The 17,584-nt window shown below is 46.3% G+C and overlaps 1 protein-coding gene across 1 annotated transcript; it reads left to right on the plus strand.

Annotated features, from left to right (window-relative positions):
* Positions 1 to 548: 548 nt before the first annotated feature.
* LOC307178432 (TSSK6-activating co-chaperone protein) lies at positions 549 to 1,307 on the plus strand (the record flags this gene model as incomplete). Its single annotated transcript, XM_079906627.1, has 2 exons — positions 549 to 572; positions 885 to 1,307. 2 exons carry the CDS (start codon positions 549 to 551, stop codon positions 1,305 to 1,307), a joined length of 447 nt encoding a protein of 148 aa, XP_079762753.1.
* Positions 1,308 to 17,584: the final 16,277 nt, after the last annotated feature.

Genomic DNA, 17,584 nt, shown 5'->3' on the forward strand with positions numbered 1-17,584 from the left:
CTGGTGCCCACCAAAAATATGCCCTTTCCCAGCCCAAGGGCGCAGTGCACTCTAGAACCTGTAACATAATGCCCAAAATTCCAGATGTAAAGCATGTTTATTCAAATGAGTTCAATAATACAGATTGGGGTAATGTCTAAGTAAAGCCCTAAACATACTGAAATTATGACGTACGGAAACTTACCACGTGTTTGAACAACTTTAGCAAGCGTTGAATTTTTCTCGTGGTTTCATCCCTCCTTTCTGCCTCCAAACTTCTGCCTCCGCCCTCAGCCCTCTGACCATCTCTATCTCTGCTTCTCAGATGCCCTCCTCCTGTATTTTTCTCTGTTTACCTACCTCTTCCTCTGAGGCTTGCCTTCCTGCTTCTCTCTGTCTCACTCTCCTGTCTCTCCTCCTCCTGACCCACAGTTCACCTGTCACTCTCAGGATGGAGGGGCTTAAAGAGAAAGATTCCCCGTGTGCTGGTGCCGGCTCGGGCCCTGCCATCTCCTCTCCACCTAGAGCACTGTTAATCACCACCTGGGACCACACTGTGGACATGCATGATGTCGGGCTCAGAGGACCTCAGGGTGAGACAAATGACACCTCGGCTTGAAGGAGGCCAAAATATTACAAATTGTGAGACGTATGACGACGTCATGAGTAATCCAAGTGTGGTGCTCCAGGGCAGTGGGAAAACCTACTATTTGTCTCCAATCTTTTGTTTGTTGAATCTTCTTTTACAACCTTAAGAATTCTCTTTAGAACTCTAAAATCTTTTCTTCTGACTCGTACATGAAATCCTCCTGAACAGGAGCTCTCTGGTCTAATTTTTTCAGCACTGAAACCATCGGTTGAGGGAAGACATGGCCGATTTGATGAGGGGTGAAATGGGAGTGTAGTCCAATCGGACTGGGCTGGGCAGCACCACACCTGTTGGTGTTCAGTTGGAGCAGCGTTCTAGTCATCCTACTAACAGAAGAGCCAAAGAGGAAGGTAATGCTGTGCCTCTTTGTCGAGCCAAACCCTCCCCCAGCTTTATTAAACTTCAAGCAAGTTCCCCACCAGCCACTTTCCTGAAAATCCTGGCAACAAAGCTGCCCTCAGGAATTGAGCACAAGCCCAAGGAATGCCTAGGACTCCTAGAATGTATGTGTGCCAATCTCCAGCTTCAGACCCAGCTTGCCCAACAACAGATGGCTATTTTGGAAGATCTACAAGCATCCATGACACAACTGGCTCCTGGGAGAGAAAGCAAGAACTCTTCTCTCCCAGCCTTATCTCGCAATCTGTTGTTAAATCTCCTGCCCCAATTCAGTAAATGAATTGTGGAACAACAACAACAACAACAAAATTTTTATCACTGACTCCCCACCTTGGAACAGTGGTCTCCAAGTTGTGTGATCACACAGCTCTATCAGTCAAAACATTTTGAACATGGACCCCTCCCTACCCTGATATAAGTGCACGTTTACTTATAAAGCATATACATCTACTACTGTATTAATATTGTACATGATAAAATATACACAAAGATGCGATTTAAGATGAAATGATAATATGTTATATCTGTTTCCATCACCCTAATAGACTGTTGCATGCATCTCATGTTAGTCTACTCAGTCCCTTTAAATGACTGAGGACCTGGCTTTGTCCCCCAGGTCTGTGGGTTAGAACCCAGTGAGGATTGGCTGGAGCATCAGATTGTGATAGAATTTCTTTGCCAGAGGGTGTATTCATTTCCTGGGGCTGCTGTAGCAAAGTATCACAGACTGGGGGGCTTAAACAACAGAAATGTGTGGTCTCCAGCTCTGGGGGCTAGAAGTCTGAGATCAAGGTGTCAGCAGGGTTGGTACTCTTTGTGGGCTGTGAAGGAGACCTTGTCCCATCCTTTCCCCTAGCTTCTGGTGGCCTGCTGGCCATCTTTGGCCTTCCTGGCTTGTAGGTGCATCCCCCAGAGCTCCGCCTCCATCCTAATGTGCATTCTCTCTGTGTACATGTCTGTCTCTTTGTCCAAATTTCCTTATTTTGTAAAGATACAGTTATATTGCATGAGGCCCCATCCTAATAGGAATCCTGATCTTAGTGATCGTAACTCGACATCCTATTTCCAGATAAGGTCACTGTTTCAGACACCATTGTGTCCCCCCCAAATTTCATATGTTGAAACCCTAATCCCCAGTGTGACTGTATTTGGAGATTGGGTCTTTAAAGAGGAATTAAGGTTAAATGAAGTCATAAGCGTGGCCCTGATCCAATAGTATTGGTGCCTTTATAAGAAGAGGAAGAGAGGTCAGCAATATGTGTGCACAGAGAAAAGGCCAGGTGAGGACACAGGGAGAAGGCGTCATCTACAAGCCAAGGAGAGAGGCCTCGGGAAAGACCAGTCCTGCCAACACCTCGATCTTGGACTTCCAGCCTCCGGGGCTGTGAGAGTCAATTTCTGTTGTTTAAACATCCAGGCTGTGGTACTTTGTTATGTCAGCTCTAGCAAACTAATACAGTCATATTCACAGGTACTGGGGGTTAGAACTTTAGCATCTTTCTGGGGACACAGCTGAACCCACAATAAGGGGCTCATGGTAAACGAGACAACAAGCTAGGGTCCTTAGCCCAAGAGGCGAGCATGATGCTTCTCCAGGGTGGGCAGCTTGGGGCAGCCAGGAGAAGTGGGAAAGGGACCCTTGCCAGGCTGCCTGCTACCAGGGGATGGGATGGCCTCTCTCTGAGGGCTGCCATCCCCAGACACAGGTCTACTCCCAGGCGTGGGGCTCTGGTCAGCCACTAGTTCTAGAAAAGTCTACATTCACCAAAGCAGTTTCACACTGTCTTTTATTTTAAGGTTTCCCAAACACTTTGTAGCTGTTATTTCTAGAAGAAACTTCCGATGCTCTGAAAAAAGTGTCCGTGTTTGAAACAGCGACACAGCCAGGCTGCTCCTGGAAAAACAAAGACACACCTTCCCAATTCCTGATAGAAAAGAAGCCAGATCGGGGCATTTGTTTCCTAAACAAGAATTGAACTTTTATTACTTGCGCTATTTAATTATGACCCAAGAGGTTTTCTAACCTTGCACATTTTGTCTGCAGTGCCTGTTTAATTTTGGTATTAAAGAGACACGGTCGCTCTATAGTTACCAAGTAACAAGTGCTTAAACCTCAATAAATAACAGTTTTAATAATAACGTTCTGAAATGCATAGATCACATCTCCCTGTTCATTCTCTAAGAAAAACATTTTAATTATCTATTGACACGTATTGCACATGGAACAACAGTCTTTTTAAAAGATAAATGGTTTTATAGGCGAGTCGGGTTAATTAAAAGCCAGTGAAATATTACAAGCGTATTTACTGGGGAATATTCACTGTAGGAGAGGAAAGGTTCTTACACAGTTGTCAGAATTCTGTAAATGTATTGTTTAATAACCACTTGGCACTTAATTATAGTGAGATGGTGAGAGCTTAAATCTAAACAGAGTGCACTCCAGTTATCTCTTCTACATACATGGCTTCTCTTCAGCCACACAGATTTTCCAGTTCAGACCACACCAAGGCAGGATATGATGGTCTGGACAATTGCTGACCAGAAGCTTCCTAGGTCCCTGGGACTGTCATGAGCAAATACTTGTTCAGATCCTGGAAACCAAGAAGGAAAGTTCAGATTCATCTCCAGAGGTGAGGCCAATTCTGAGGAAGGGCTACAAGATGAAGTAAAAACTCCTTATCATGGTGCTCAAGGGCCGTCACCACTGCCCATTTTTCTAGATGTTTCACTCCTCACCCCACTCGCCTCTAATTCTAAAACGCTGTGCGTGTCTCACCAGCACCATATCCCCTGCCACAAGGAAAGCTGTGTTCCAGAGAACAGCTGCTCCATCAGTTTGATTCCATATGAAGGATGGACAATAAACCCCCAGCCAACCTACGATGACAATCCAGCATGAGCAAGAAATAAACCTTCATTGTTTGAGTCACGGAGATGTGGGGAGTGTTTGTTATGCCAGCAAACTTAGCCTGTCCTGACTCATATGCTCCGCCAGTCCCAAAGCCTGCCATGGAGAAGATGCTCTGTGAATGCTTGCCAATGGATAAATACATGAGTCCACCAATGGATCTGCCCTTACTTCTCCTCTGGAATGTTATCTGATCCTGGGAATCACTGCCAGGCTTCTGAGGAACTTTGAGGATCTCTACCTGTGTATGTAAGCAAGAAGATCCACCAGGGAGCTGAGAAGCTTGAGTTCTGGGTTCTAGTCAGAACCTACTAAGGCACAATGATCCATGGTTATTATTATGAGCAACTTGGTTTTTGTGAAGGGTTTGGGAAAATAATCAGAGGAGCAATGAGCCACTGAAATAACTGTGTGTGTGTGTGTGTGTGTGTGTGTGTGTGTGTGTGTGCGCACGCGCTTGCATGTATATGTGTGTGGGTTGGCCTTCCCATCATCCATTCTCTGGTTCCCCGTAGTCGCTCCCTAAGTTTTTTCTTTGGGGACCAACTCCCATCCTCATCTCAGGTCTTGTGGTTTGGGTGGCACTGACCATACCCCAAGTTCTAGGAGTGGATGTAACTTGTTGAGGTCACAGAACAAGGTAATGATAGAGCCACAACAAGAACCAAAGTCTCCCAATCTTGGGTCTGATCCATCCTTTTACATCGATTTGGTGAGCTCCTGCTCTGAGCCACTTCCAGGATCTAGAACTATTGTGGTGAGTAAACCAGATGGAGAGTCTGCTGTCAGAGTCCTCAGACTCAATTCAATGCACTGTCCACCCAGAAACCAGCCCTATCCTCCCCGCCTCCCATCCAGATGCTCCATCTTCCCCAAATCCTCTGATGCCGCGACCATCACCAGCCTTCCTCTCTTTTCTGAATTCCTTTTGCCACAAGTCCTAGCACATGAACAGACCAAAGTTGGACAAGTCACCGAAAGGAATCGCCAACGAGGAGTGAGGATGCCATGGCCTAGAAGAGGAGGGACCAGGGGATGATTGAAGTGATGCTCTTTCACAACACCGCATAAGTCTCCCCCACTGAATCTGGAGCTTCTTGGCCTCGTGGAAAGCCCAGGGCACTGGACAAGCTGTCTCCTCATCCCAGATCAGGGCATTGCTGGCTGGCCCCTCCAGGCACCCCACCTCTGACCAGATCCTAACACTGGTTCCCCATCTCCAGGGAAGGAAAACAGAATGTCCTGGAAGTGACAGAGGCCTAAACTACTCGGTTGGAAACAGAGTCACTGGAAGCCACAGGGAGAAGGAATGGGCCAAGAAGCTGATTGCATTGCCCTTGACAACAACACGTCCCAACAGCTCGAGTCAATACTGCAGCACTCACTGGGATGTGGTTTCCTGAAGCTCACAAATCTATATTGTTCTCAGGAGCAACCAACTTTTCTGCAGGCAGCACATGTCCCCTCCCGTGTGTGGGCAGCTTAAAGGGACAAAGAAACCAAGCCCAGAAGGTGGCTAAGCCCCAGCCCCCAGACTGACAGCCTAAAGGGAATATGGCATTTCACCCGCATGCTGTCCCTCTCCCTCACCCCGTGGCCACACCTCTCAGCCCCACAGTTGCAGTGGCCTCCAAACAGAGATGTGATCTTTGTTGTAGTCTCTCTCCTTTCCAATCCAGCCTAATAATAGTTGCTAACATATATTGAGCATTTATCATATATTAACTGTCCAGAAGATAACTTTACAAATATTAACTCATTTGATTCTCAGAAAACCCAACCCTATGGGGTAGAAATTATTAGTATCCCCATTTTTTGGCTGAGGAATCTGAAGCACAGAGGAGTTAAGTAACTCACCCAAAATCACACAGCTCCTCAGGGATGGAAACAGGCAGTCTAGCCCCCACTCTTCACCACCATGCTATACCACCCCTCACAGAGAACCCTTTCCATAGCTCCCCTGGTTAAAGGCAAGGGCTTTGGAAACAGACAAATCAGGATCAAATTTTCAGTTCTAGCCCTTACTAGCTCTGTGACTTGGACAAGCTGCCCAGCCTCTCTGATCTCATTTTCCTCATCTGTAATACGGATAAAGATGACAACAGTATCTATCTTATAGGATAATTCCAGGGGTTCAATTAGATGACCCATCAACCTTTCCATCCCCACTGCCCATCCTACTCTGAGCTGTAACGATACCAAACTATTTTCAGTTGCCCACACGTGCTCTGCATATCCTGCTGCCTCTGCCTGGATTGTTCTCTACCCCCTCTTATCTGGCCAGTTCCTTCTCACCTCTCAGGTCTCAGCTGGATATGCCTCCTCTGAGAAGCTTTCCCAAACTTCCATTATGCACTGCCTGTCTCTTCGGTGTTTTCCACAGGCTTGCACGTCCTACCATGGTCCCCATCACACTCGACTGTCCACAGATGTGTCCTCCATTGGGCTGTGAGCTCAGCAAGGGCATGACAGTGATCTCGTCCCATCCTCAATCCACAGTGTCTAGCGAGGTGCACAGAATAAGTCAGTAAATATTTGCTGCACAAATGACTAAATGAATATTTCTTTTTATTGATGTTTATATTCTTGCTTTGTCCTTCTCAATAGATAGCAACAGCCATGCCTTACTAATTGTCTCTGAATTCCCCACTAGGCCCGGCAAATAAGAGCAGAGCCGGGACTGGGGGAAGAAATCTGAAGTGCCAAGGGCGCAAAGGTAAGGAGAACTCAGCTTCGTGCAAGTGCAGGGTGGGCTCCTCCATTAATGACATCTAATTTAAATGAATGGATGGCCCAACAGTTCAGTTATGAATCTCCATCTCTGTCCTCCATCTCTGTCCTCAGACTTGTGATGATTTGTATTCGTCACTGAAGACTGACAGAGCCACACCTACCAGCTTCCTTCGGGCCCCTCGCTGGCGCCAGCCCCATCATCTGACACTCTGCTGTGGACCCCCACGTGGACCAGGCTGTGGGAGAAAAGGATGTTCTCAAAGACCAAGGACATGTGATGGGCAACCATGACGGGTGGATTGAAGTCAGACAGGCAGCGAAGGGACGAGAACATTCCAGGCAGAGAAGTGGATGAAGACAGCCAAAGGAACGTCAAGTTCATTGGGGCTCCAAAGAAACTCCTCTGACTGAAACTCAGCCTATAAGCCCATGAGAACAGCTAGAAAGGCAGCAGCAACCCCACCTTCGCATAAAACCTGCGAAGAATTTTTCCATCCATCGTTTCATTTGATCCCTACAAGAAAGGAATTATAATTCCTCCCATTTTATTGATGACGACACTGAGGTTTGGAAATCAAGTGGCTTGCTCAAAGCACACAACTAGTAAAGCTGGGTTTGAAGACTTGTTTAGCTACTTTGGCAGTTCCCACCCTCAAGGCTTAGTGGTGACATCCACCGCCCAGGTGCCCTACACCTAGAATGACTTTACACCTCCCATGGAGCATTTATGGGACCAGAGTCTCTTGTGATCAGAATTCAAAGACTCTTTGTTGAGAGTGGCTGCAAAGCATTTTTGATCGCAGTCTTTCTCTTACACAACTGGACAGAGGTCTGGGAGGACCAAGAGGAAAGGGGCTTGTTCTGTTACCCTGGTTTCTTGCTCAGCTCAGCGAATGGAATAACTAAGGCCTCCAACGCAGTGCCTGGGCTTAAGTGAAAACAGCAATTCAAAGACTCTCTGGCAAAGAATGCAGACAGCATGTCACTGCTCTCTGATGTGTCATCCAGATCTCTGTCCTTTGTGCCTACTGCCTTTGTGGGTAGGCACAGAAGCACAAAACAGGATGGATTAGCTAATCCCCTGCTGGCGGCGAGATGGGAGCCTGAAATTCAGCTCTGAGGATTCCTTGACTCTGGGGGTCAAGAAGTTAGCAGTGTCCAGAGCCAGCCCTGCGTGGCTCCCATTGCTGACAGCTAGCTGAAGGGCCCACATGGGCTGCTGGGAGGTCACAGCGGGGCGTTTCCATTTTAACCCCATTGTTTAGCCAAATGAAGCCAAGATATTCCTGCTCCCCACTGGAGAAGTCAGCCCGGCTTCAATAATTTCTGAGTGCTGACAGATAATTCAGAGATATTGGATATTCCACCACCTGGGGACTGCCCTTACCTACCACAGCAATCAGTTACTGCCCGCCAACCAGGGGCCATGCAGAGGCCCTGGGCCCCCTCACGCCTTTACGATCAGGCTCCAGCGTCTTGGAAAATATTGCTTGAATTTATTTATATAATCACGTTAGGAAGGCAGTGAGTTATTGTGAAGTCAGCATTCTTCCATCTTCCTTCCCACTAATCCTTTGTTTGAGATTCTGCTTGAAGGACTCCGATTACTAATGCAATTACATGCTACCTGGTAAAGGGTAATCCAAAAAAAATTAAACCCTTCCACATATTGTATTTTTCACTCAGAGCCACCCTTCTCCTAAAACTGAGTGCTCACATAAATCAATTAACTACTGATTTTATGACTACCTGCTTTTAAGAACACATAGGCTTTGGACACCACCCTCCTCTTAAAGATAAATGCTGCCTCTCATTTGGAACACCAGCCCTTCAGAGATCTCTGAGTAAAAGCCAACACTCTGAATGGAGTTGATTTTAATAACAACAGAATGCAAGACCACCACCAAGCAGGACCGCATGTGTTTTATCCTGGTATCACTAAAACCCGAAGGCTTCAGGCTGCCTTCCTGACATTCATGGGCCTTAATATCATGCCCTCTTTCTTCCACTGACCATAGAATAAATGTGAAAATAAATAAAATGAGGCTGCAGACTCCAGGAATATTCTTCTTGGAGTGGTTCAGGAGGCATGACATTGAACCTGTGGATTGTAATGCTAAGACACTGTTTGGTTCTGCAGTAAACAATACTATAAAGATCACCTAAACACTACTGAGTTTCAAATTTTACATCAACCTACAAACCACACAGGCTAAACTATGGTTACAGAGCAAAATATAAATGTTATCCAACTTTACAACATAAAAGTAAAAATACAGCGTACCTGAATGGGTGGAGGGGATTGGGAGGAATTAAAAAGCAAATGATATTGTCTGTGGTCAATGAAATAAGAAATGGATCACACCATCCCTCCTCCCCCGCTTCCCACCATCCATCTATCTATCCCCCAGCAAGCAGCCCCTGAAATTTCAGACGTAGCTCAAACACCATCTCCTTTGTGAAGTTTCCCCAGGTAAAGCTAACCACGCCCTTTTTTTTCTTTTTCTTTTTCTTTTTCTTTTTTTGCGGTACGCGGGCCTCTCACTATTGTGGCCTCTCCCGTTGCGGAGCACAGGCTCCGGACGCGCAGGCTCAGCGGCCATGGCTCACGGGCCCAGCCGCTCCGCTGGGGCTACAGATACTTTGGTCCGGGGCACCTGCATTTCTTCTTTTTCTTTTTTCTTTCTTTTTTTGTTTTTGAACCTTTTTGGTCCAGAAAGAAAACTCAAAAGTTCAAGAGTCCCAGTAGAAAAATACTCCTTACAAATTGGGACAAGATCAGAACTGGAAAGAGGAGAGTCAAAGGAATCCCTTTTCTCCACATTGATGTTGAAGAGGTTGGGGGGCGGTGACACTGGGGAAGAGAATACACCAGCTGGGCCAAACCAAGTGTGGATGCTTCACCACCTGGGGACTGCCCTTTGCCACTGCCCGCCAAGCAGGGGCCAGGCGGGTGGTCGATGGCATCAGGTATCCAAGGGCTAGGAATTTAGGATATCTTCTGCTCTGAGACCTCTACACCAGGGGTCAGCAAACTGTGGCCCAGAGGTCAAATTTTGCCCACTGCCTGTTTTTGAATAGCCGGTAAACTAAGAATGACTTGACATTTTTAAATGACTGAAAAATATCAAAACAAAAATAAAACATGCCATGACACATGACATTTAAATTTCAGTGTCTATAAACAAGGTTTTATCGGAACACAGTAGTGTTCATCATTTACATATTGTCTCTGGCTGTTTGCTACAACAGCAGGGTTGAATGGTTTCAACACAAAGCCTAAAACACTTACAATCGGGTCCTTTACAGAAGAAGTTTACTAAGTCCTTCTCTATACCATGGCTAGTAAAATAGCATCTGTTCATCCGGCGCTTTTAACTCCCAAAGTACTTGTCTCACTTTGTCATGATCTTCTTGTTTAACATGCTGTAGGAGGAATTTGGAATCATAGAAGTGGAATCAAAGAATTTGCAATCATGGAATATAAACAGGCCCTGGTTTGCAGACTCCCCAACCACGACTCCCCTGTTTCACATCTGGGAAGCTGGAGTCCCTCCCGAGAAAGTGCTCCCCTTTGCACTTAGGTCATTGTCTCGGGGCTCTTGCGTCATGTGATCAAATCCCCCTCAAGCTCCCTTGCAGCACGGGGTTCAAAAGAGGAACTCAGGGGCTTCCCTGGTGGCTCAGTGCTTGGGAGTCCGCCTGCCGATGCAGGGGACACGGGTTTGTGCCCCGGTCCGGGAGGATCCCACATGCCGCGGAGCAGCTGGGCCCGTGAGCCATGGCCGCTGAGCCTGCGCATCCGGAGCCTGTGCTCCGCAATGGGAGAGGCCACAGCAGTGAGAGGCCTGCGTACGGCAAAAAAAAAAAAAAAAAAAAAAAAGGAACTCAGGACCAGAACTCAAGCACAGGAGGCTTGGTCCACCTTGCAGATAAGGCAACTCATCAAATTGCCAATTTACTGAGCTCATGGCGGTTTTGTTGTTGGGAAATTATCATTTGCCTCCAGTCCTCCTGGTGTTTCTGAAAGCAGGAAAGCTTTCTCAGTCTTCCCTGCCTTCGCAGAAGAACGTCCGTTCTGATTTTTGGTAGGAAAATGACTAAGGAGAATTGCCCTGGCTCAGTTACTGTAGGGTTTTACAGTCTCTGGGGACAAGGCAGGAGAGAACAAAATGTTGACAGATTCTTCAGTTATTGGATGAAGTGCCAATTGGTGTGTTACTTGTTTGACAGATTGATTTTTGGTGAGCTGACTCTTGCTGGCTTCCAAGCAAAGCGCAAATCTGAGGCTGGATTTTGGAGACCACTCACTTGGGGGATTCTCTGTGGCAAATTAAAGCTAGGGAGTGAGGCCAGGCCCCTGCAAAGGCTCCAGTTCCTCAGCTGCGTCCAGCCGGCTAGTCGTGCTTAGCTCCCAGCTGTGTGCCTGGACTTGGCTTCCCAGGAGGCAGGGCTCTTCTCCCCTCGGCCTGACGGGTTGCCTTGGAGACCGAGAGCTCCAGGGAGAAGAGAGGTACTTGCAGCCTCCCCGGGCTTGCCTAAGTAGTGGGCCTTTTTACCCTTTTTTCCTTGCACAAAGGACAGCATCTGTCAGATAAATTCATCTCAGCGAAGTTGGAGGACACCTGGAGCCTGGCCGATCACCCCGGCAAGCCCCATCTCTGCCCACCCGCAGCACAGTGTACAGTAAGTGAGCAGCTCTGCCCTGGGGGCAACCGCACACTTCCCCTTGCCCGTCTCACCTGTTAATAGCAGAGTTCTGAAATCAACCCACCTGGTTTCAAATCCTGGCTCCTCGTGTACTAGCAGTGTCACCTGAATGAATGATTTTGCTCCTCTAAACCTCAGTTTCTTACCTGTAAATCTGTGAAGTTGAGTTTTTTTCAATGTACCTAATTCAGAAAGTAGTGAGGGTTCATTGAGATAATGCACGTAAAGCCCTTGAACACTACCTGGCCCACAGAAGCAAACACCATGCTATTAATATTTCCTTTGGGGGGAAAAGCCCTGCCAAATGTGAACTGGAGTGCCTAGCTAAAGGAAGAGCTGGAGTCCTCTGGCCTGCCCATCACTGAAGCCCTGCGGGGTGGCGATGATGAGCCCCAGGGGTTGTGGGCTGGTTATTTGTTTGGCTGGTCCAAATGACTTATTATACCAGCCCCTGGCAAGGGAGTAGAAAGGAAGAAGATAAAAAATCAGAGCATCGATTTTTCCAGCACGTGAAACCAGAAATGTTATTTCCAGATCCATCCTTTCTGAAATTAAATTAAATAAAGTTTAGTTCAGTTTGTCAATTTGCTGAAAACCATCATCACCTGACTTTCGGCTTTGTAGTGAAGGGGCTCATGGACGATGTGTTTTCCAGGTAAGTGTTATTGCTTTAGGAGAAGTGAGGGCTTTTGATGACGGTCCAGAATTTTAAGAGCTTTTCAACCGAATGAGGTAGCAATTTGCAACTGTGTTTTCCATAACCATTAGGCGGACATTTTAATAAATGGGGGCAGTGGTGACAGAGTCCTCCAGTAGTGAGTTAAAGCTGCAGGACTCCACACTCTTACTCAGAATACAGTCCCCAAGGTGGGTGAACAGTCCCCCTGCCTTGAGATACACTTTTGAAAAACCAGAAACATATTCCCCTTTTACTTCAATTATGAGATTTTTCTTTCCTTCAAAAACAATAAATGTGCCAGTTATTTCAGGTGAGAAAACATAATCTTGAGATTGCCTTAAGGAGAGGTGTTTTCCAAGCCCAAGCTCACCCAGGTAAAGGGCTAATAAAAGCCTCCAGAGGGGCCAGGCGGGGGCAGACAGGAGTAATAAGTGGCCTGTCAGTCATGGTAGACAGGCAGAGCCAATCAGATGGGCTTGGGGGAGATCCCACATGGTGAACAGACTGGAAGTGGGGAGGGGTTCATGAAAACCGGTTCTATATCACTGGGCCACTGTGAGGATGTTTCACTAATTACCTCCACACTGCCTGGGGCTTCAATCTGTCCCTAAGATCCCTGACCACTGAAAGGTCAGAACCATGGTTTCCAGGATGAGTAAATAAAGATGGCCAAGGGAATCAATCTTTTATTGAAAGTCATGGCTCGAGGACATGAGCTGTTCCGGGTGGTCTGAGTTGTTCAAGAGTTTGGTCCTAGGTCTGGTGGGATGTCCAGAGTGGCTTCAGCAGGGCCGACAGCTGAATTCACTCTTTCAAAACTGGTTCCCACTTATGCAAACTCTGAGTTGAGTGGCCCCCCGCCCCATTTGTGTGAAACCATCCTCAACCTTCTTGGGGCAGAATTACCTGGTGTTCCCTCGCTACTCCCAGAACATTTCATACATACCCCAGTGAATACCCTCGAGCACCCAGTACTGTAATGATCTGCCTGGGTGCCCATCTCCAGCCTCTGCAACAGTGCCTGGCACAGAGGAAAGGCTGGCCGACTGCATGAAGAAAGGGATCCCATGGAAACCCCTCTAGGACACAGTGACAATGGTTTGTCAGAAATTCTGGCTTGAGTTCATTATAATGTGGTTTGTAGTTGGGGACATTTTAGAAAAAAACGAAAGCCCTGTTTAAGTAAATCACGGTACATCCATTCAATAGGCTATTATATAGCCAGGAACAATGATATAGCAGATGTATATTTATTTCTTTGAAAAGATCCTTGTGATGTGTGATTAAAGGGGGAAAAGCAGGCTACAAAACAGTTTGCATAACATAATCCCAGTTTTATTGAAGGAAAAAGTTTGTATTTCACACACACACAATCTTGGGTTACATCAATAGAGGTGACCACAGGAGCTACACTGAAGTATCAGATTTAAGAAGAACTTTGACAAGGTGATCTTCACCCAGAAAAGGGCGATTGATTAAAATGGAGAAGAATCCAAAACCACGTCATTTGAATAAGGATTGAAAGAACTGAGTCCTTTCCTAATTGGGATAAAAAAGACTCAGAGTCGGACTGAAGGATACGGGGCCAACGAGAACACTCACAGCATAAGCTGAAAGCTCTTAAGAGACACGGGAGAGGTAGTAACGCTGCAGGGAATGGGATCAAGTAAGGTCCCATGAACAAGGTGTCCTTCGAACTTGGCTCTAAACTCCAAAGCTGAAGGCGGCATTTCCCAGCCTTGATCTACTGGCGTCCCAATCTCACAATTTTGGCATTTCCTTGTTCTGCCTGTATGATTGTTTACTTATGTTCTTCTTTTAAATTGTCTTATTTTGAAATAAATTAGTTCCAAAAGGTAACTCTGCCTCACTAATGATATGGAAAAACCAATATTGCCACCACAAAGAAAGCAATCATAAAGACACATTTTAAAACACTCCAGAGTTGTTAAATCCCAGGTAAGTATTGGTGGCTGAAACCTCTGCACCTAAGATCTGTTTCTTCTTAATTATAAAGGAGAGAGTAACAAGTATTATAAAGGTGTTAGAGACATGCTCACTGCCATCACTACCACCCTAGCCCTGCCACCCAGGAACTCTGTCCTGGCCAGAGAAGCATGAGAGGAGACCCGCTTCCCTTCCCTCCAGGGATCCGGTGTGATGGAACACAGCATCCCAGCAGGTAGAGGAGGGCAGGAAGGCCTCCAAGACAGGGGAAGAGCCTAGCAAAGTTGGGGGGTGCCGTAGTCTCCCCAGAGTAACAAAGCACAGACTTCTCATTGTAATCTTGTTATACGGCTTTGATTGTTGTGCTATGTGAATATATTAACCTTTCAAGACAAAACAAAATATATGTATGATTTTTTTAAATTATCATGCACACTCATACACATACATACATAATGCCTTGTACAGCAATATTCAAAACAAACAAGTGGTGCAGACACAGTACAGAGCAATGGCCTTGGAGCTGAGCTGCCTGGGGTGCATCACAGCCCTTCCACTTACCAACAACGTGGTCTTGAGTAGATCTTTTAACCTTCCCAAACCTCATTGTCCTAATCTGTACCAAGGGGATTCGATCTCTGCCCCTGGGTTATGGGACACATTAATAAGGTGATCTAAGGTGATCAATGTAAAGGCCCGTGCCCTTCACAATCATTCAGTGAATCATTGTGTCACTACTTCCTCACCTGTCTCTGTGGTCCTTTGCTTATTTCAAGTGCATCTCTATGTGTATCTTTTCCTATCTGTCTCTGTCACCCTCATTCCCTTCAGTTCTAAAATAAAACTGAAGCATATTTTGTGTCATTTATTATGTGTAGTTAATAGACTGTGAGAATGTTCACATTTCTCGAAGCAAACAAGCTGGTTACTTTAAATTGCTTTTTACTTCCTTGGCCTTCCATTTGATTTCAGGAGTGTGGGTCAGCGACTTTTAATAGCAAAACTGTTCACCAGCTCTGGTGCAGAGACCAAGGCCATGGTCACACACACAAAATGTGTACTGGCAAGAATGGGCCTTTCCCATCAAGCATTCTCCAAACCACAATGGTGGGTGAAGAGCCCCGGAGAGATCGAAATGTTTCTGTTGAGTTTCATTTCTTTGAATATTTCTGCTGCAACTCAACAGAAGTCAGTAAATCTCGGTTTAACTGCCGCTATTGAAAGGGGAGGGCACAAAGGTGCAAAAGTCTTCTGGGGGCTCCTGAAGTGTCCATTTACAGACAGCCTTAAAAACATGACGCCATTTGTTTTCTAGTTTGCAGACTCGCACACAACTTCATCCCCCTCCATGCCTCCATCATCCAAGGCTGCTTTCTAAAGATAGAAGGTTCTTGCAGGACACTCCTTTTTCACTCATTAACGGTGATCAGTAAACCCTGTGGTGTTCATTAAAATGTTCCTCTGCTGCTCAGAAACATTTTTTTTTCTTTGAAAGCCAACTTTAGCTGCTGTGAGGTCAAAGAAATATATAACAATTATGAAGAAGGTAATCGCCATTGTACTTTTTTATTTTGAGTACATCCTGGGGGCGGGCAAGCAATTGTGATTTATTTCCGCTCAGACGCATGAGTCTCATTTGAATATTTACTGGGGCTGTGCTCCAATGGGGCGATGCGGACGTGCGGCGGGGTGAAGAGCCAAAAAGTGACGGCCCTCCACACAGAGGAGCCCGTGACTTCTAACCCTACCTGGGTTTGCTTTTATGACTTTCATATCCTTGAAGTTATTTAAAAGAAGATGAAATATGACAGGTGCTGGGGTTGGCAAAAGCCGCAAGTTGATTGCATTCTGGGCTGCCCGTGGGAACCTCCTCTCGGAACGCCGTCAGCACATTTAAAACTACGCGGTGCATTGCTGTCCTCTGCACTTCTCCCCTGACCTGCAGAGCAAACCTGGCTCAGCGCGTAGACAGGTGGAGCCGGACATTTGCTTCCTGCTGGCTGGCTTCTCTTTTAGGTATGTCTCTATTGCCCAACCTCAGTGCGTGGGGTTCAGAGGAGCCTGACTACTCCCCATTCCTCAGCGTCCAGGGATAGGCATGTGACCAATGCTAGCCAATCAGAGCACACCTGCTGGTCAGAATGATTGCTTCATGTGACTTACACTGGGCCAATGAGAGCCTTCCCTAGGGCTTTTTGAGGACTCTGAGAAAGAGCTTTTCTCCTGCCCCTGTGGTTATAATCCGGCTTGAGGTAAGCCTGGATCCAGCATGCTGGGAGAGCCTGCATGGTGGGAGGATCCAACATTATTAACAACAGCTGAGATCAGAGCTGCGGACCCCTCTGAGGCCATTCAGCCTTGCCTGAAACTCTTGGAATTTTTAGTTAAACTGAGGCCATAATTCCTTTGCATTAAGTCATATTGACTTCAGAGTCTGACAAAATCACAAGATGCCTGACTAGAGGGGAAGTCTTTTTTTTTTTTTTTTTTTTTTTTTTTGCGGTACGTGGGCCTGTCACTGTTGCAGCCTCTCCCGTTGCGGAGCACAGGCTCCGGATGCGCAGGCTCAGTGGCCATGGCTCACGGGCCCAGCCACTCTGCAGCATGTAGGAACTTCCCGGACCAGGGCACGAACCCGTGTCCTCTGCATCGGCAGGCGGACTCCCAACCACTGCGGCACCAGGGAAGCCCTGGGGAAGCCTTTTTACTATAACCAGAAGAGCACAGAGAATATTCCCTGCCTATAATACTTTCCCCGCTGGTTCCCTAAAATCAAAGCATACCCCAGAGTTTGCCACTCCCTTACTACCTCTCCCAAGAGCAGTTCTTTAAAATATCATTGCACATGAATCCTCGTCTTAGGGACTGCTTCTTGGGACCCCAAACTAAGAATGTGAGGATTAAATGAAACAATCTGTAGAAAGTATTTAACACAATACTTGACTCCTAATATATGCTCCATAAATGTTGAGCATTATTCTTATTTTTGCTACTGTTGTGGTTGTTATGTCGATAGAAGACCTTGAACCAGAATCCAATTTCCCGACGGCTAATCCTGTATTCTTCCAACTATGCCAGTGTTTCCTAAAATGTCAAACATATACCACAGTTGATCCACAAAATGATTTTAATTGTTAGACGTTTTAATGTTTTTAAAGTTATGTAGTTATGGCAAGTAAGTGCTGTTTTCTATTGATGGTAGTGGTCATAAAGTTTCTTTATAAAATAAATGTCTTTTGGTAATAAATATGAGTCAAATTTTTTAAGTAAGTAAAGGACACCCCAAACTTTACGAAGATATGGCTAAAATTGTGGAGTTGATCTACTAACAGAAAACCCTGAGTTACCCACACCACCCATCAGCCAAAATCTTCCCTGCAAATGGCTTTATGGTCACCGCTAAGGTCTTGCAGGACCTGGCAGAAATGAGTGGTGAGTCAGAGCCCCCATCGTAGCTGTTACTGTGCCCCTTATATGCTGATGCTGGGCTCTGTAGTTGCTGGAGGGAGGGAAGAGAATGAGCAATGGGCTGAGGAGAGAAATGTAGCATCTCTGGGAGCTGGAAAGAAAAGTAATTTGG

The sequence above is a fragment of the Stenella coeruleoalba genome, assembly GCF_951394435.1.
Source record: "Stenella coeruleoalba genome assembly, chromosome: 20".
Classification (NCBI taxonomy): domain Eukaryota; kingdom Metazoa; phylum Chordata; class Mammalia; order Artiodactyla; family Delphinidae; genus Stenella; species Stenella coeruleoalba.